Source organism: Balaenoptera physalus (assembly GCF_965194825.1).
Source record: "Balaenoptera physalus genome assembly, chromosome: 7".
Taxonomy (NCBI): domain Eukaryota; kingdom Metazoa; phylum Chordata; class Mammalia; order Artiodactyla; family Balaenopteridae; genus Balaenoptera; species Balaenoptera physalus.
This window is the reverse complement of record NC_138886.1, coordinates 75,212,352-75,233,031: the sequence shown is the minus strand read 5'-3', so window position 1 is coordinate 75,233,031 and position 20,680 is coordinate 75,212,352. Positions and strand designations below refer to the sequence as shown.

Here is a 20,680-nt window from a genome sequence, read left to right as displayed (position 1 = left end):
CTGAGAACAAGTTAAGAAGTCCATTTTAAAAAAATTTTCATAAAATAGCTGTTGACAAAAAAGAAAGAAAAAAGACATTTAAACCATAACACAGGCCAGGCACTTACATATATGTTATCTTATTCAATTTTCCACAACCTTAAGAAATAGGAATTTCCATTCCCATTTTACAAAGAAACATTACATAAAGTCCTAGATCTCAGAGTATATAGTAGACTTTCAATGAGTTTACAGGAAGTAAATAAGAGAACGAATAATTTAAGCACAAGTCATGCATGGAAAACAAATAGTTTATTATACACTGCTAAGGGTGGAAATACATAATGAATTTAAGTATTGTTATTACAGAAATTTCAATTATTGTTTAATTTTCACTGAAATATTCAGATACGGTTTCAGTGAGAGGATGAGACTTGAGTTGGGCTTTGAAGTGTGGCTAGAAAATACATAACGGACATGGGGAGGAGGACATTTCAGGTGGAGGCAGCTAGAGGCAGCCAGGAACATGGTTGTAGAGAGAGTCAAGTGGATTGAAGCACTTTCCTAGGAGCCTTTCAACTCTAATATTTAAAAAAAAAAACTACAATATATACAAGCTATGTAATCTATGTCTACTAATTTTATGGCTCTCTTAAAGCTAACATTTAACTTTCTTCAATATGTCAACAAACATGGAAACATTATCAGATAAATCATTAAGTCAAAACATGTAAAAACAAGGAGACTGATGCAGATAAGTTGCTAAAATTTTCCAAGACAACACACATGGTAAGTGGCAGAGTTGGGGTATGAACAGATGTTTCTGGTTTCTGAGTTCTATATTCTTTTGACCTACATGGCTTGATTCCTCATGTACAAATGAGGAACTGAAGTCTAGAGAGGTTATATTACATAAAATTTCTTAGAGTTAATTCAGTGAGGTTTTCCTGTTCTGATTTCTCTAAAAACACAGATAGAATAACAGAATACAAAATATAAATAGAACCCAGTTAATAGGCTCTGTCATACAGAAAAGGAGTCAAAAGCAGAGGAGCAGGTTAGGAAGATAATTTGTTTGATTTGTGTTGAATTTGAGTTGTTACTAGATAAGCTTTGGATGTCTAGGCACCCTTCTTAAAAAATCCTCCAAATTATGGGAAGAACCACTTGGAGTTTTGTCAGATCTTGTACAACTGTTTGTATATATGTTTGTTTATTCTAATCCCAAAGATTCTTTTTCTCCTCCAGTTATGCAACCAAGCTGTGAATCGCCCCTTTGACAGTTAGGTATTAGGTGTGTGCATTTCCTTGGCTTGATAGTTTAAACTACCCTCTAATCATTACCCTCTTTGAAGATTTAGACTTAAAAGAAGAGATATGGTACTTCTTAGCCACTCCCACTCTGTGAGATATGCCTGGTTGTACCTTCACTCCTTTCTCTTCAGTTCAGTGGAAACCTGATGAAGACCAGGCCTAGAGCTTATCCAAACCTAGAGCTGACGAAGAATGACAATCCTAACGGTACTGCAAAAGAATATTATATATCCTGCCCCTGACTTTTTGCAGGAACAGAGTAAGAATCTCTCCCCTTTTTCATGAACATATTACCCACTTAATTTGAGTTGTTATATTTTTTAAAAACTGTAAAATTGAGTCTGTTTAGTCCTTTAAAAAGTTGACAAATTTCTCAGTAAAATATACATAAATATTTTCCAGAATGCTCTCATCTTAAGTACAATAATGCAAGAAGCAAGAAAACGAAAGTGATAAGAAATTAAGGTAGTATTCTCGTTACCTAAGTTTCTCAATGTGTTGAGAAAGCAAGCTAAGAATACTTCGACAAAATTATATTGAAAACTATATTTTCATGTTTAATGAAACATATTTGTAGGAGTGTTTGTTTGATTTATTCTTGAAATAATTTAAATTTTATATCTCCTTTGTTTCAAATTTCATCTTCATGCTATCCTTTGTCATTAGCTCACTTGACCATGAATTAATCAGGCTCTTTTCCTGTTGATATGTAGGAAAGAGGTTTTACAGTTTTAAGTTTTTACCATTTTGACCTTTTTAGCCAATTTTCATCTTTCTATCATATTTTTAAAGTAAATGTGCAAATTAAGTATATAAATATTTCTTACTTATTATATATCTACTGTGCACAGAACTCACATTTCCTCATGGAAATTACTAAAGGAGAAATTTTCAAAATGCTAACTAGCATCTATTAGTGTTCTTCCCATTAACAGGAACAGTTTGATAAATTTATCAAGATGTTTTTCATTCCAATAAGTAAATGATGGTATTTTATTCTACTCCCTACAAAGATGCACTATAAATGTAGTGAACTGAACGATTAAATTTGAACTTCCTGAGGGACTTGATAGCATCATCTAAACTTTCACAAGATAGACTATCTTCTTACCAGAGGAAATTAGTGAAAAATGTTTAAGTGTTATATTTCAGCATTCTGTACACCACAAAACATTTAGCCAAAAGAATACGAAGCCACTGAACTTGCAAGAAAAAGTGTGTAACAGCCATACGACCGTGTATTACCAGGATGCTCAGACATCCTGTTTTAGGACAGCACACTTATGGAGGGGAAAGTCACCTATTGATGAAAGTAAACTTGGAAGGATTTCTATTTCAGTATCCTTTCTTCTTCAAGTCTCCTGCTCCCTGCCCCCATCCCCTACCCAACTCTACTTCCCAATTACAGTAATTAAAAAAGGAGGACATATCCCAATGGAATGCTTCTTTTGTTTGAAACTTCCTTACCAGAAGTTTGTTCTTTTTTTAAAAAAAGATGTCACATTTATTGCTACAAAACTACTATGTACAAGTGCCATTTTCTGTAAAAGTGACACAAAATGTTTTTACATTTCTTACTGTTGGTAGAAAAGATTTGTCAATATCTATTAAAATTAAAAATAAACATGTCCTCCAACCTAGCAGTCCTTCTCCTGGGAATCTGTCCCAAAGAAATAAACACATCAGTAGATAAAGACATATAAATATGTTTATTGTAGCATAATTTGTAGTGCCAGAAATGGAAACAAAATGAATGCTCAGAAGTTGGGGGATTGCTGAATACATAATGTTATATATAAATCATAGAATATTGTGTTGCCATTAAAATATGAGTTCACATTATACCCAAGTGAATTGTTCCTCTGGGTATTGCTGGGTGAGAAAAGCAACATGCTTGAGAATATGGTCTCATTTTTAAAATTAATAATCAAAAAACCCTGTATTTGCATAGGTATATAAGTATATTATGAATAGTTTGCACAGAATTGGATAAATCAAGAGAAAAAAATGGATGGATACATATTAGGCTATTAACACGGGCTACTATGGGAATGGGGTGTAAAGCGGCTCAAGACGGGGGAGAGAGATATTTAAAAAAAAACTTCAGGGGCTTCCCCGGTGGCGCAGTGGTTGAGAATCTGCCTGCCAATGCAGGGGACACGGGTTCGAGCTCTGGTCTGGGAAGATCCCACATGCCGTGGAGCAACTGGGTCCGCGAGTCACAACTACTGAGCCTGCGCGTTTGGAGCCTGTGCTCCGCAACAAGAGAGGCCGCGATAGTGAGAGGCCCGCGCACCGCGATGAGGAGTGGCCCCCGCTTGCCACAACTAGAGAAAGCCCTCGCACAGAAACGAAGACCCAACACAGCCAAAAATAAATAAATAAATTTATAAAAACAAACAAAAACATTAAAAAAAAAAAACTTCACTATGAAAACATGTATATGATCACATTTATGCATTATCTAAAATGTTATGTATATTTATATAAATGTATCAGTAAAGTAATGAACTTTTAAAAATAAAAAGCTTAGTCAATATTGCTTGAAATTTGCACAAATCTATAATAATTCATCAATGAAAACTAGAAGTCAAGACAAGAAGTAAATCATCTAAGGCAATTTGTTCTTACAGTGAAAAAGTATTCCTTACTACATTATAACCAGACTGTAGTCTTAAAATGCCATTAAAAGTTAAAATCTCTGTATTTACATTATATAACATCTGGGAATATATAATAACTTCCATTTAATAATATTAACTGTTACTATTTATTGAGCACTTTGGTGGCAGGCACTGTGCAGATGCTTTACTGTATCAGTTCATTTCATCTATATGCTATAAAGACATTGTTTTCCTTATTTTGCAGTTGCTAAAATTAGAGAAAATTACAGAAGGTAGGTGGTCCTGGGTTACCCTAACAAGTGGCAGACCCAGGATTAAAACCCGGATTTGACTACCTCCAGAACCCATGCTCTTAACCACTATTCTATATGTGTTCCCCATTGTTCTGAAACCAGATTTCCTCTGTATTGTAACCCTTTCTTCTCCTGGAAAGGCTGTTGTAGTCATATCCCAATCTTCTTAGCTGATACAAGTCTGGTTGTAGGGCTTCTATGATATGCAGTATATCTGGAAAGAAGGAAACCCCATCAAGAAAAATATGATGAATGCTGCTTACCTAGTTTTGTTCACTATGCAACACTTTTTTTTTTTTACTATCTAACACTGAGCATAAGTTTCTTAATTCAGAATTTTATGATAATGACAAAAACAACAAACCATTTATCAAACAATATCTGTTGAGAACCTACCATATACAAAGCATTATTCTAAGCATTATTGAGAATGGGTCCACATTCTATTATATACCAATATATACTACAAACTGTACAGAATTATGGTAAGGTCATTGTTTCATTTTGTTAATAAAAACCTAAGTGTGCACTAGCATTGTTCAAGGCACTGGTGGATACCACAGTAAAAAAGACAAAGTCCTGTCTGTTATGAAGCTCAAATTCTAGTTGGGTTGGAGTAGGGTAGCGGGGGGTGGGGGGGATTAATCAAACACTGAAGAACATACCATGAAGAGATAAAAACATACGTGCCGGGAAGAGAATTAAACAGGATGAGGTAAATAGAGTGTTGCCGGGCGGGAGGGGGTGGGGGGAGGTGTGTTTGACTGGGTGATCAGAAAAGGCTTCCCCAAGATCATGAAGAACAGATTTGTGGGTCAAGGCAAAATGTTTAGCAGTGGGAGGTCACTGGAGGTTTTAAGCAGGGGAAGACTGTGATCTAACTTGTGTTTTAAAAATATTACTTTAGGGGCTTCCCTGGTGGCGCAGTGGTTAAGAGTCCGCCTGATAATGCAGGGGACACAGGTTCGAGCCCTGGTCTGGGAAGATCCCACATGCCGCAGAGCAACCGAGCCCGTGCGCCACAACTACTGAGCCCGTGTGCCACAACTACTGAAGTCCATGGGCCTAGAGCCTGTGCTCCGCAACAAGAGAAGCCACCGCAGTGAGAAGCCCGTGCACCACAAAGAAGAGGAGCCCCCACTCGCCACAACTAGAGAAAGCCCACGCGCAGCAACGAAGACCCAACACGGCCAAAAATAGAAAAATATAAAGCAACCTAAACATCAATCAGTAGCAAAACTGAAGAGTAGGTTGTATTTTATTCATACAGTGGAATACAATACACAGCAATTAAAATGAATAAACAAGATTTGTAAGAATCAACATGGATAGCTTTCAACAAAGTAATGTTCAGTCGAAAAAAAGAAGGTGCAGAATGATAGCTTTTATATAGATGTTTTAAGCATACAAACAATTCTATATTTTGTTTATAAACACATATATCGAGTAAAGGTATAAAAACAGCCTTGAAGGACAAACACCAAATTTAAGGTGGTGATTAGTTCTGGGCTATGGGGCTGAAGAAAGAAACAAAGATGACATCACAATACATGTAATACCTATTTTTATCATATTTGTAATGTCATTCATATGTAAAGACAAAATATTAATAACTTACTAATTCCAGGTGGTGAGTACACTAGCATTTGTTGTAAAATTCTTTGTATTTACTGAGTTTTAAATTTTTTTCAATAAAATCAAAAGTATTATCATGGCTGCTCTTAAAGAATGGATTGTAGAGAAGCAAGGGACCTTAACTTTTGCTTAGACCTTAACTGAACAAAGTTAAGGTCTAACTAAAACATGATGGTGGCTTGAACTGGGATTATAATAAAAGAAATGAAAATAAATAGAATAAACAGGTGATATTTTGGAGATAAAGTTTTAGAAGCTGCTGTTAAATTGAATATAAAGGTTAAGGGAAAGAAAGGAATGAAGGATGTCTCCTTTTTTAAAAAAAAAAAAATTTATTTATTTGGCTGCGCTGGGTCTTAGGTGCGGCATGTGGGATCTAGTTTCCTGACCAGGGCTCGAACCCGGGCCCCCTGCATTGGGAGCGTGGTGTCTTAACCGCTGGACCACCATGGAAGTCCCTGAAGGATGTCTCTTAATTTTAAATCTGTTTTTGCATGTAGACTTACTTCCTACTTGGAGTTTAATTTTGTTGGGCAAAAACACAGATAGTATGAAACTACCTGTGCAGTTCCATTAAATATCACTTATAGTCACTTGAGATAGTTACTGGTTAATTATTTCAGGCATAAAGGTAAGAAAAGTATACTTCCACATTTTGTTGGGAGGTGCTCTACTCCCAAGTAATGCAAAGGCAGCACATTAACAGAACTTGGTTGGTACGTGCCATATGTCTAGCTAACTGTGCTTTTTGATTCCCTTGAGCTCAACCTTCCCTTCATTTGGACCAGAACTTCTCCCAAGTTGCCCATGGCAGTAACTAGATCTTCTTCAGCTCTCTAGTTACCTGTGTTGTAGTGGCAGTACCAAAGAGTAGCTTAGGGGAAGCTTTTGAATTCCACCCCCAATCTATATCACTATTTCCCAAATAAACAGTGTGCTTGCTAGTCAAATACAGCTTTAAGACAAGTCTCCTAGCCACACTTTCAATGAAATTACAATCCTTAAGGCCCTCTCATACAGACATTCTGGAGCCAATGTGAGACTAAACAGTCCTGGGTTATTCTGGGATGTTGGTCAGAACACGGCATTTAGGCTAGAGATGGATCCTAGGGACAGAAGCTATGATATTCACTTATGCCTTTATTCACTTTAGAAATTGATTATCCATAAAGTTTGAGAAAGTTGATATGAAATAGATGAGATGTCTTGAAGAACCCCTGGTGGTTTTACTTGAATGCCTCAGGAAAAACATATTTTGTGGTAGTAAAGGGTTCATGAACTTGGCAGTTGGGTTTACAAAGAGACACTTACTTTAATTTTCCAGTATCAGCCAGTATTGACATTTACCAGGAAAAGTTATCATCACATGAACTTGCATTGTTTGTTTATTCCTCCATTAGGATGTAAGTTCCATCTGGGCAGAAATTTTGTTGGTCTTGTTCACTTCTTTATTCAATAAGCATTAGTTGAATGAATTTGATAAATGAAAACAGGCAGCCTTACTTGCTGGTATGGTTGGCTTTATATATACAGATATGTTTTGCTTTCCTCATATGATGGACTTCACACCATTAGAAGTTCCTGCTATTGGCAATGAAATTATGACAAATAAGTATGAGGATGGAAACTATAATTGGTGAAAAAGTAATTGCAGAGGGTTGTGGCATATGTTGTATAAATCACGGCTGTAGTGAATTACCACAAGCTTAATGGCCTACAGCAACACAAATTTATTATCTTACAGTTCTGGAAGTCAGAAGTCTGAGACGTCTTAGGTTTAAATCCTTCTAGAGGCCCTGGGGAGATTCTGTTTCCTTTCTTTCCCCAGCTTCCAGAGGCTGCCTGCATTTCTTGGCTCATAGATCCTTCCTCCACCTTCAAAGTACATCATTCCAACATTTGCTTCTAACCCTCATGTTTTATTTCTCTGGCTTTGACCTTCTTGCCTCCCTTTTAAAGGGAGGTTTGTGATTTCACTGGGTCCACCCAGATAATCCAGAATAATCTTCCCATCTCAATCCTTAATTACACTTGCAATGTCTCTTTTGCCATGTAAGGTAACATATTCACAGGTTCTGGGGATTAGGATATCAAAATCTTAATTCTGTGTACCACAGCTACTTAGAAATCTTACTTGCATTGAAGTTTTCACTCTTTGCTCATTCACTGTGTTGTTGCTTCCGTGTAAAAAACTGAAAAATTTTGAAAAGTTTAGAGGCACACAGCAGAGTTTTACCCTGAATAAACAAAATTGGAAATTTATTTCCATCTCAACCAAGAAGGCCTGATTATTTTTTATGATAGATGGCAGCAGGGGGAACACTACTTCTTTTATCAATTATTTCAATAGATCGTAATATGACTTATAAACAATGATTTTCAAACAGTAAGACTAATCCTCACCTCACCCCCATTCCTCACCTTCCAAACGTACTGAAATCTGCTTTGCCGTTAAATTCAGATGTGTGTTGAGCTTCAAAGCAGCAAACTTGGTAGGGCAGGCTCCTAGCTGAAGGATGTTGCCTTTAAACATTTTTATAGCTTTTTTTTTTTTTGGAATTGTCTTTAAAGACAGTTCACCAGACACACAGGAAAATGTGGCTCGTTATTTTAAGGTCACAAGGTACTTCGCCTACTCTGTCTTCTTCCCTTCCCCATTGTTTTAATCCACTTGCCTTCATCCTCAGTCTTTCCTCTGCTGATACTAGTGCCAGAAATCTGTGAGGTTGAGAGGAAGGCCTGGGGAGCCAGAGTGTGGCTGGGAAGGGGGCAGGGAGAGCTTCATGCAGAGCTCAAGAGGTAGCAGACTGCAATGTAAGTTTATTTGTGTAACCCAGCCGATTTCACACACTATTAAATAACAATATTTGATAATTTGCTAAGCGTCAAAAAAATCATGTTGTTAAAATAAATCCCTATTGAGAACTGTCTATAACTTCATCTAAACTTTCTTTTTGTTCCCAACGTAAATATTATTTTATTTATTATTTTTTTATTTTTTTATTTAAAAAAATTTTTTTTTTTAATGTGACACATACTTTTAATTTTATTTATTTATTTATGGCTGTGTTGGGTCTTCGTTTCTGTGCGAGGGCTTTCTCTGGTTGTGGCAAGCGGGGGCCACTCTTCATCGCGGTGCGCGGGCCTCTCACTATCGCGGCCTCTCTTGTTGCGGAGCACAGGCTCCAGACGCGCAGGCTCAGTAATTGTGGCTCACGGGCCTAGTTGCTCCGCGGCATGTGGGATCTTCCCAGACCAGGGCTCGAACCCGTGTCCCCTGCATTGGCAGGCAGATTGTCAACCACTGCGCCACCAGGGAAGCCCGTAAATATTATTTTAAATAAAAGGTATACTTAGTCAAACAGACTTTTAGATATACTATTTTTTGATGGGGGAAGTTGGGGCATTGGAGGAGAAACTAGAAGAAGTTTCCCCTGTACTGATTTTTTTTTCCAGAGAAGGTCTCAGTTTAGAGGCTTTCTTAGAATAGCTCTGTAATTCAAAGCTTTTCAACTCTGGCAATTAAAGTTTCCTATTTAGGTACATGGATAAATGAAGAAAATATTATTGATATTGGCATGATATAAAATATTTATACCATAGAATATAGGTTGCAAAGTGTTTTTGAATACTGGGGTTATTAAACGTAAGTACAGTTCACAAACTCTCTGCTCTTTTCAATTACTGAAGTTACAGAAGATCTGGCCTGTCAGATTCTTTCAGAGGTTCCATTCAGAAGAAAATAATTAAATATTTCTAACTACTACATATATTTTTTTCTTCATTTGACCAATTAAGGTTACTTTTCAATGAAATATGTCTGTAAGAGTAATTTAAGAGTCATCAAAGGAAATGCAAAAAGTCCGACTTTAGATTATAATCTGACATAGGAAAGTTTTTTTTTTTTCCTTATGGGACAGTCTTCCTCTATTTAACAAACTGCCATTTGGCTTCTTCCTATGGTTCATCCCCTTGCTATAATCAGAATAAAAAGTTCTAAATTCTAAATCTATGCTGTCCGGTTTGTAGCCACTATCCACATGCTGCTATTGAGCACTTGAAAGGTGGCCAGTCTGAATTGAGATTGGCTGTAAGTGTAAAACACACATCGAATCTTAAAGACTTAGAATGAAAAACAATATATAAAGTATCTCAATAATTTCAAATTTATTAGATGTTGAAATAATATTTTGGATATATTAAGTTAATGAAATATATTAAAACAAATTTCACCTGTTTCTTTTTACATTTTTAATTTAGGTATTAGAAAATTAAAAATTTGCATATTTGGCTCACATTTGTAGCTCATGTTATATTTCTATGGGACAGCACTGTTCTAAATCATCAGGGCAGTATTTCCTCTTACAGGGTCCAAGATCAAAGAGCTTCATTCCTAAATAGACATGTTTGAATGAGTTACAGTATATTTATGCATTAAAATATCTTTAATTCAAAACATTTTTAAAGCACTATCTATTTAATCACTAGCTCTCTCTGGAAGAGTAGATAGATAGATATGTCCCCCATTTTCCAAGTGCATCTCCACAGAGCTTAAAATGACTGACAATTGTACCAGCTGTACAGGTGCTCTAAGTCTGTACCAGACTCAGTTACCCTTTCACTTTTACTTTTTTTTGGGATACATTCTTAGAGAAGCAATGGTCATTTTATTTTAAAAAATTCTGCCTAGAAATAAACAAATCATTGACCCTAGAAAAAAGGCTAGCAAATGGGAGCCTAGATAATGAGTCTCAACAGATGTTCCCTCAACCACAGTAAAAGAGAAGACAGAATCAATTGCTGAGATGTCAAAAGTATGATAACAGAAAAGCTATCAAAATTCTTACGAATTCCAAAGATCCACAAAAAAGAACTCTTTGAATTACATTTACAGAAGGGCAAGTTTTGTACTTGTTTGTTTTTTTCCCAAGTGGTGTAACCATCTATCTATCTATCTATCTATCCATCCATCCATCATCAAAATATCCCAAGAGGAACAGAAACCTGGCCTGTCTTTGAATAAGCTTCAAAAAGCTGTCCTTGGATTACAATAGTGGTGCTAGGGAGGAGGAACATAATTTTTGACATTTCTGCTTCTCAACAGAAATCCAAGAGAATGTTCAAAGGGCTCTTGAGTAACGACAGTTGTCCCACAACTACTATGCCTCCTCATTTAAAACAAAATAATAATGAGTAATTTTATTGAGTCACTTCCACATTAACCAAAGACTTTTAGTCTAGATTTATATATGGTTCCCTTTTATCAGTGTTCTTTTTTTTAAAGTAAGATATAATTAACATATCATAAAATCCATTTAAAGTGTACAATTATATGATTTTTTAAAATATTCAGAGTTGTGCAAACATCCCTTCAATCAATTTTACATTTTCATCAGCCGCAAATAATCACTGTACCTTTAGTTATCACCCACTCAACTCTCTCCCATCCCATCCCTAGGCAACTAATAATCTACTTTCTGTCTCTATGGATTTATCTATTCTGAATATTTCATATAAATAGAATCATAAAATATGTAGCCTTTTTGAATGGTTTCTTTCACTCAGCATGTTTTCAAGATTTATCCATATTGTTGCATATATTAGTACTACACTTTTTTTTTTTTTAAAGCTTACTAAGTGCCAGGCCATTTTATTTATTTATTTATTTTAATTTATTTTATTTATGGCTGCATTGGGCCTTCATTGCTGTGTGTGGGCTTTCTCTAGTTGCGGTGAGTAGCCACTCTTCGTTGCAGTGCGCGGGCTTCTCATCGTGGTGGCTTCTCTTGTTGCGGAGCACGGGCTCTAGGTGCATGGGCTTCAGTAGTTGTGGCACACGGGCTCAGTAGTTGTGGGTCAGGGGCTCTAGAGCTCAGGCTCAGTAGTTGTGGCGCACGGGCTTAGTTGCTCCGTGGCACGTGGGATCTTCCCGGACCAGTGATCGAACCCGAGTCCCCTGCACTGGCAGGCGGCTTCTTAACCACTGCACCACCAGGGAAGCCCCTACACTTCTTTTTATGGCTGAATAATGTTCCATTGTGTATATTTATACACCACATTTTATTCATCCATTCATCAGTTGATGGATATTTGGGTTGTATCCACTTTTAGACTATTATGAATAATACTGCTAAGAACATATGTATACAAGTTTTTGTGTGAATGTATGTTTTCAACTCTCCCGGGTACATATACCTAGGAGTGGAACTGTTCGGTCACATGGTAACTCTATGTTTACCATTTTAAGATACTTTCAAACTGCTTTCCAAAGCAACTCTCATGCCTTCTCAATTTGGCTTAGTGTAACCCACCCAAACTAATTCAATTCAATAAGCATTCACTGTGAGCTTATGTGCCAAGTGGTCCACTTGGCAGAGAGGATGCAGATGACTAAGACATCATCCCTGTCTGCAGGGAGCTCACAGCCTGGTGAAAGACCTCATAGTTTAGTAGAAATGAGTGAGAAGTTCTTCCTACCACCTGGTGCCTACCTTAAAGAGAGAAGAAAATACTTGTGGCCCAATAGTACCAGATGAGGATAAGATGCTCAAATGACTGCAATACTTTACAATAACAATAGCATTCAGGGAATGTTTAATAATGGGATTTTTGTTGTTTTCATTGCTGCTGCTGTGGCTTTTTTTACCTTTAGATGAGGCCACAACTGAACTCATTAGTTGTACTAAAATTTATCTACATCTAGTGACACTTTAGAAGTCTATGGGAAATAAGTAGTCATGATCCAATTTTCATTATATAGTTATCTTAATCACAAAATCATTATCAAAGTATGAAATCAGCCTGACACATAGGACTCTTTTTGAGATAATTCCAATAGCCAAGAAGAAAGAATTCAATTTGGCAAGCTAAAATTCTCTAAGCCTCTTGTAGAAGCAGAAGAGATGCCTGGGGAAAAGAATGAAGAGTAGACAAAAAGGTAGAAGAATTAAGTGAAAATGATGTCACAAAATGCAAAGGAAGACAAAGTTTCAAGAAGGTAGTGGTTACTAATTTTAAACCCTACACAGAACTTTTACTGGAATAAAACCTAAGAGTCCACTAACTTTAGTAATTAAGATAGCAATCCCACTACTGGGCATATAACCTGAGAAAACCATAATTCAAAAAGAGTCATGTACCACAATGTTCATTGCAGCACTACTTACAATAGCCAGGACATGGAAGCAACCTAAGTGTCCATCGACAGATGAACGGATAAAGAAGAGGTGGCACATATATACAATGGAATATTACTCAGGCAAAAGAGAAACAAAATTGAGTTATTTGTAGTGAGGTGGATGGACCTAGAGTCTGTCATACAGAGTGAAGTAAGTCAGAAAGAGAAAAACAAATACCGTATTCTAACACATATATATGGAATCTAAAAAAAAAAAAAAAAAATGGTTCTGAAGAACCTAGGGGCAGGACAGGAATAAATACGCAGATGTAGAGAATGGACTTGAGGACATGGGGAGGGGGAAGGGTAAGCTGGGGCGAAGTGAGAGAGTGGCATGGACATATATACACTACCAAATGTAAAATAGATAGCTAGTGGGAAGCAGCCACATAGCACAGGGAGATCAGCTCGGTGCTTTGTGTCCACCTAGAGGGGTGGGATAGGGAGGGTGGGAGGGAGACACAAGAGGGAAGAGATATGGGAATGTATGTATACATATAGCTGATTCACTTTGTTATACAGCAAAAACTAACACAACATTGTAAAGCAATTATACTCCAATAAAGATGTTAAAAAAAAAAAAGATAGCATTGGTTACGTTAATAAAAGCAATTTCAGTGGAGTAGAGGGAGTAGTGTTTGGAAAAAAGCTTGGGGTATGAAGTAAACTAGTCTTTTAAGAACTTCAAATGTGAAAATAATGGAAGATGAATGTGTTTCTGCATTGAGAGTATGAAATCAATGGAGGAAAGGCTAAAGCCATAGGAGGAAGGGGATGAAAGATAGAAAATAAAGGAAGATTCATAAGGAATCTGGACTGGATATGATGAGCACCAGTGTAGGAACTAGTCTTGAACAGAGAGGGGCCTTCTAGAAAGACTTAGAAACTATGCTTCTAAGACATGCTTCTGAGAAGGGGCAATTATGCTTCTGAGAGGGAAGGATGGGTACTGATGCAGATGTTTGCATGCAGGTAGTGGTACAAGTGAAAGGAATATAGTAACTACTACTTTATTTATATAGTATTTTATACACTAACGTAATTTCACACATATTAGATGCATGTGAGTCTCATAATAATCCTGGAAATAGGCTCAGGGAGACTGAATGAGTTGCCCAAAATCCTTCAGCTAGTGAGCTGCATGGGTGCTTCTGCAAACTCCAAGTCCCATGCCTTTTCCATTATGCTGCCTTCCTCAATAATTATGTACAAGCAGAAGAGAAAGGTGGTGAAGGAAAGATCCACAGGAAGTGTATGACTAGCTTGGGTTATATGAAGGGGTATTATTTCTTCTAGTAAGTGAGGAAGATCTTTGCAGACAGCTGCTTCAGTGAGGAAAGTTAAAGAAATGACTAATTATACTTATATGGTGGATGCTTTTAGCACCATGGATGAAACAGGAATAAAGTCAGATGACAGGACAAAGGGTCTGACCCGTGTGGCAGTCAAAATTCCAGCGATTTTTCCTTACTGAGGTGCGATGTGTTAGTGTTAAATCTCCTCTCCAGTCTGCATTTGGAAATGTCCTTTCTGTTTACATTTCTGAGGCTGTGACCACATAATGTCAAAACATTAGCTTGGTATGGAATTTCAGACAATCAATCCAATATACTCTTCAAAAAATTCTTTTCATCAGGTCATACCTTAATACTTACTGAGAAGATAATTAAGAGATATGGCTTGTTGAGGTTATTGTTTAGGCAGGGGGATGGCAGTGCACAGTGAGGTCATGAAATTTCTTAGGAATCAAAAGTCTGACAAATCAGAGTATGTGATAAGGAAAACCTGTCCTGGAAATCTAATCTGTGCTCAATAAAAAGATACTGGATCACAGAAACTTTGAATGTTTATTTTATGGAGGCCTTCTATCATTTTTTTTGGCTGACGTGGGGGCACCTTAGAGATAATACAGTGGTGAGTGGTTTTGTAAGAAGCTTGCTTATCTATTACCTGACACTTCTTTCAATTAGCTGTTTCTTAGGGTCTCTTATGGATACCTCTTATGGTCTAACTGGCTACCTCAAGTGTGCCACAGGAAAAGGAAACAAGGCAACTGGACTTTTACAGCTTCACCAGCCCCCCTTCTCTGACTTTGATATTTCTGGCAGAAAAAGGAACTGAGCCAAGGAACACCTTCAAGGCTAGAGGCCCCCAGGAAGGTAGGGCCAATTGGTAGTAAATGTCCATGTGGCCTTCTGATAACCACCATGAACAAGGGACAGAGCTTATGTGGCTTATAAAGGCAAGAGCTCTAGTACACTGCAGGGATTTAGGTTTCATCCATCCATCTACTGTTTGGCACTTTTGTTATTTCCTCCCAAGGGATGCTTGCTTTTCTCTGTAGGCTACATGGGAAGTTAGAGAGGCTGGAAAAGCAATTTTCTCTTCCTCTCCTTCTTAACCATTTCCCCTAATCCTGAGACACAAGGTCCCTGCTTTGTCCTTGGCTGGGGCGTGGATGGAGTGGTAATAGTTGGCCTCTAAGGTGGCCCTCTCTCACTCCAGTAAACTGAGGGAAAGTTCATTTTAACAAGAAGCTGTTTAAAGATTGAGAGAGGCTTTTAAAAATGAACTATGGTTTCCTTTGATAAAAAAAAAAATTCAGGTTGAGCTTATGGACTGTATCAAATATTTTCACCTTCAGCGTTGGTGGTATAGTGATGAGCATAGCTGCCTTCCAAATATTTTCACCGTCATGTCAGTCAAGACTTCCTCTAATAGGGTGAGTTTATCTGTTGAAAGTGACAACACAGAAATAATATTTCAGTTTGGCTAGTAGCAGTTCTTTCTTGACCCTATGCCAAATACAATTCTAATCAATTAAGTTTGCTTTCTTCCATGGTATTACTATGTTGTTATCATGGTAAGAATACCGTTTTACAAAAAGATTTTGAAATAAAACAAGTTAATTTTGAAAATCTCATTTTAGTTTTTATATTTTTCTTGTGAAATGCTCATCTAGTGTGTCTAAGCCTCTTTTAGGTAGGAGACAACTCAAATCCTTCTGACTCATGCTTCCTCCAAACTCTCTTCTGCACTGGACTCTCCAATGGGTGTTATTTTCCCTCCCATGACACAGCTTCTCCTTATGTGTAATCACTCTGACCTAGAGGAGGATAAAGTGACCAGGCAGAACAGCCTTGTTTACTGACTAGGTTATTTATACACAGGTTATTCCTATGCCCCTTAAGGTTATACAGTCAGGTTTCAGAGCAGCAATTCATTACAATATGTTATGAGAGAAGATATTGAGGCAGCAAAGTATAATCTATTATGTTCTAAATATAAGCAGTAAGCATTAAGCTTTTGTTATTACAAAGTTATAATGAATAAATATTTTTAATGGAGTTTTTAAAATTATATTTTGTTTTCTCTTTTTTAGTATGAAAACACATTCTGCATTGTGCTTTCTTGATTAAAACACAAGGTTTCTAGTTGTAGTAATGGAGGCAGTTTGGTTTACTTTAAAAAACTAAAACAAATGAGGTAGTGCAACGTCAACCTGGATAATGCAGGTGGTGGTGAGAGTGCAGGAAAACAAGCACTCTTGCACACTGCTAAGCACGCCACCTTTCTGAGAGCCTTTTGTGTCAAAAGCCTTGGACCCTGCATACTCTTTGACTCAATCCTATGAGTTAAGCACTACTACTTCATTATATAGATGAAGAAACTGAAATTCAGAGACTAAGTAACTTCCCAAGGTCACATGACAAGTTAGTAGTGGAGCTGTGATTCAAACTCAGTTATCTTAGTCAAAGCTTACACTTAACCCCACCCCTCAAACTTCATTCAATAACATGGCGTTTGTTTTCAGAAAGTACTCCTATAATAAAATAGTACGCAGCAATTTAACATGTTATTGTACGTGAATATATAATGACACGAACAAATGCTTGCATAACTATAAATAGCAAAAGTAAGTTTAAGAACAGTATGATATTAATTTTATTAAAAATACGTAAGTATATAATGAAAAATAGATATGAGTGACAAGACATATAGATGCACATCTAGAGACTAGTGTGATCAGAGATAATTTATTTTCTTCATTTTGTTTATCTGTCTTTCCTAACTTCTCTACCTTTGTATTAAAACCGGTCTTTTTAAAGATGTTTAATCTCAGTTCTCAAACTATGAATCTGCAATTTAAAGACACAACTTGCTTTTATTTAAAAAGGTACTCTCTAGTAGTCCATCTTGATTTCTTCTTACTTCAAGCCTAAACATTCTAATTTACTAAGGTTGTTTATGCTGGAATCATATAGCTAAAGGAAAGAACAACAGAGAAATTGGGCAGGGGGACAGCAAGAACCCCTGGAGCTTCTATTATCTTCTATCTTCTTTCATCTCCAGTGTGAACAGCATTACTCCATGCTCTAATCCTCTCACCCTGCCTGAATTCTACACATTAACAAGAAACCAGAATATGGTCCAAATCAGGGACTCCCATTAGTGAAAAAGAGTATCAAGAACTCATGTTTATTTACTGATAAAGATAAGGACGGGAAAAACAAAGACTTGCTAACTTTCCCATGTTGATCTTCATTAGTAAGACTATTCAGCATGTTTGTTCAGTCTGCAGCTTCTTTCCACATGACTTACAAGGTGTTATTTTAACAGGAATGAAACTCACTGAGCAATGTGACTGACTGAGGAAGAGCCGGTTCATGCAGATAGTAGCCTCCAGGTCTATCCTAGCAGAGAGAATATTCTTGTCGGATTTGTTGAAAAGCTCTGAGAGGAAGGAAGAGACATTAGTCAAGAATTTCCCTCAGATAACACGTTTTAGTTTAAAGAAATCCTGCTCAATTATGTTCCCCAAATATCATATATGAGTAATTTAGAATGGAAGTTGAGAACCTTGCTTTTTTCAAGAAATTTTCAAATTTTTTTCCTGCCGAACTTCTCATTGTTATAATGCAAATGCATATATTTAATGAATAGGCAATTTTCCTCCTACTTCCTTTCTGGGTAAAGACTGGTTCAGTTCTAGTTCAATGACTACAGAGTTGTCTTAACTATCATATGTCCTTTCTACAAGTTAAAGTACTAACTGTATATATGACTTTATTCAAATATTTATTGCATGTCTAAGTATTATATGTACATCACAGATAATTTTGAGAACGTATCAGAAAGTTCAACGAAGATTAAAAGATCCACAATCCCACTACTCAGAAAAAAAGACTCTAATATTAATAGTATATACTCTTCTTGAACTTACTGCACATTAGCACATTAAGGGTTCTGAGCAGTCAAGAAGAAAGAAAACAATTTACCTTTGTTTCAAATAATGTTTCCCAAATTCCTTTCACTATGAATCCTTTGGTGGTATAACACTTATTAAAAATCTGAGGGGGGCTTCCCTGGTGGCGCAGTGGTTGAGAATCTGCCTGCCAATGCAGGGGACACGGGTTCGAGCCCTGGTCTGGGAAGATTCCACATGCCGCGGAGCAACTAGGCCCGTGAGCCACAACTACTGAGCCTGCGCGTCTGGAGCCTGTGCTCCGCAACAAGAGAGGCCGCGATAGTGAGAGGCCCGCGCACCGCGATGAAGAGTGGCCCCCGCTCGCCGCAGCTAGAGAAAGCCCTCGCACAGAAACGAAAGACCCAACACAGCCAAAAATAAATAAACAAATAAATTAATTAATAAAAAACAAGCTCCTGCAAAAAAAAAAAAAAAAAAAAAATCTGAGGAACTCAGGATCTGAAGGACACACTTTATAAATGCCACCTAAATGAATTTATCACTGTTCAAGATCTTCAGCCATACTAGTAACTCAGAATTAATCAAACTCAAAAATGTTCACCCCTCTACCTAAACTCACACAGAACTAAAGTTGAATAATTTAATGATAAATATTTACTTCAAGAAAGCAACATGCGTGGGTATTTTTATCGTATATAAATTGTATCTCAATAAAGCCTTTTAAAAAAGAAACTAATATGCTTGTGTTTCATGAATACTGAGAAGAAGAATAACTTGATGAACATGAGATCAGAGCAAAGGAAGGATAGTTTTAAGGAATATTTTATGCTGGCCAAGGTGACTCATTCCTGCCCAAAAGAGAGGATACATCTTTAGTTACCATAATGTCTCCCAGATTCCTATAACACAATTCTACTTCTTCCACCTTTTCCTTTCAAATGTTCTGGCAATGCTTATAAATTAATCTACTTAAGTCCTCCTATAGTACTAAAGAGTGAATGCATACTCCACGGTGGAAATTAACAGCAGTAGCCATAGTCCAAAAGAGCCGACCATAAGTACAACATTTCTTTAAAATTTCATGTTTTTCCTAGCAAATATTTACATGTGAGAAAGTATTTTAAAAATGCAAAGATTAAAAGTCTTAATTCGAAATCTTTAGGAATAACTGATATATAAAAAATGTTATATATTTACATGTGACTTTATATGTCTTAAAACACATCAAATATACCCTATTTGAGAAGTAAAGCTCAAAACTAAATACCTCCCTTCTATTCTTACTTTTTCTAGAAGCAAAAATTGGCAAGGTTGATAAGTGTTAAATCAGAATCATACTCCATACACCCCTCCTAGGCTTGACATATGAAAAGATGATCTCATGTGCTGCCATAAATGTATTATACCAACTAAATGAGTAACAATGGCCACTTTTAGTTTGTTTATCTCCTGGTTCTTTGAGACATTTTATCACCCATGCAAAACAAATACAAATATAAAAGGAGACGATACTTTTTTATAAGTAAACTATTTATTAAACTATTATACTATTTAAAATTTCACACTTCAAAGAGGCCACAAAAATTGTAACATTCAAAAATTTTAGGTAAAACTCTTCAAGGGTAAGCTATTATTTTTCATCCGGCATGTATGAAGTTTAGCAGCAAGAGGATATTTCTATAGAGACTTGTAGTTGGTTCAGACTCAGTTTCTGCTCATGCTATGTAGAGCATCCATGATGGTTTTATTATACTCTGCAATCTGCTTGGTCACATTCTTCATAATTGGCCGGTAATCACTCTCTTGACTCTTGGTTGCTATGACTAATTACATGAGTTAAGGGGAAACATTATCAAAACAAATATTAATCTAATTTTGTGACTCAGAAAGGACCCAAACTGTACTAGTATTTTTCTTATTGAAAACTGAAGATGGCACAAAAAAGCACAATTAGAATAGTTATTAAAAAAAACAGATTAAGCATCAATTGAAACCCAAAAGGCCAGGCAAAACTTGTTTCAAAAAAGTTCACCTATGGTATAAAATCTTTTTTAGAGTTAACATGTTATTCATCTCAATCTTAATCTGGTCGTAGAACAATTCAACGTTCAGAAGAACTATGTCCTTTAGAGTACCACACAGAATTTCAGGCAAGTCTCTAGACTTCACTCTGTTTCAAAATCACCTACTTTATGTTGCACAAAACCAGAATTCTGGACTTTATCATACTGTGAATGGGAATCTTCTGCGTTTAAAGTAAGTTGCACAACCACTGGGAATAAAGCCCTTAAAGCATCTCATCTGGAGGTAATCTGGGGTCCATGCTGCCCTGAGCTGATGTTCAGTAGTGTCCTAGAGGAGAACCTATGTAACCAGTGAGTCAGGATCTAGTTCTCTAAGCAGAGATGTCCGTAAATAGGTCAAAAAGGGACTAGGAAACAACCTTTGG

General features: G+C 36.7%; 1 protein-coding gene and 1 long non-coding RNA gene across 7 annotated transcripts in view; both read right to left on the bottom strand.

Moving 5' to 3' along the window:
• Positions 1-3,712: 3,712 nt before the first annotated feature.
• On the bottom strand, positions 3,713-18,373 carry LOC309664275. Its single transcript, XR_014265711.1, has 3 exons — positions 17,656-18,373; positions 15,661-15,754; positions 3,713-8,037 (listed from the first exon to the last, which is right to left on the bottom strand). It is a non-coding gene; the product is annotated as an uncharacterized lncRNA (long non-coding RNA).
• Positions 18,374-19,743: 1,370 nt separating this feature from the next.
• Positions 19,744-20,680, bottom strand: part of IFT74 (intraflagellar transport 74) — an 81,301-nt gene continuing 80,364 nt past the window's right edge. For all 6 annotated transcript variants that reach the window (XM_082470470.1, XM_082470465.1, XM_082470468.1 and 3 more), the window contains one exon: positions 19,744-20,054. In XM_082470470.1, the coding sequence (XP_082326596.1) occupies positions 19,936-20,054 (119 nt within the window). In that variant the 3' untranslated portion in view covers positions 19,744-19,935. The remainder of the gene's footprint in view (positions 20,055-20,680) is intronic.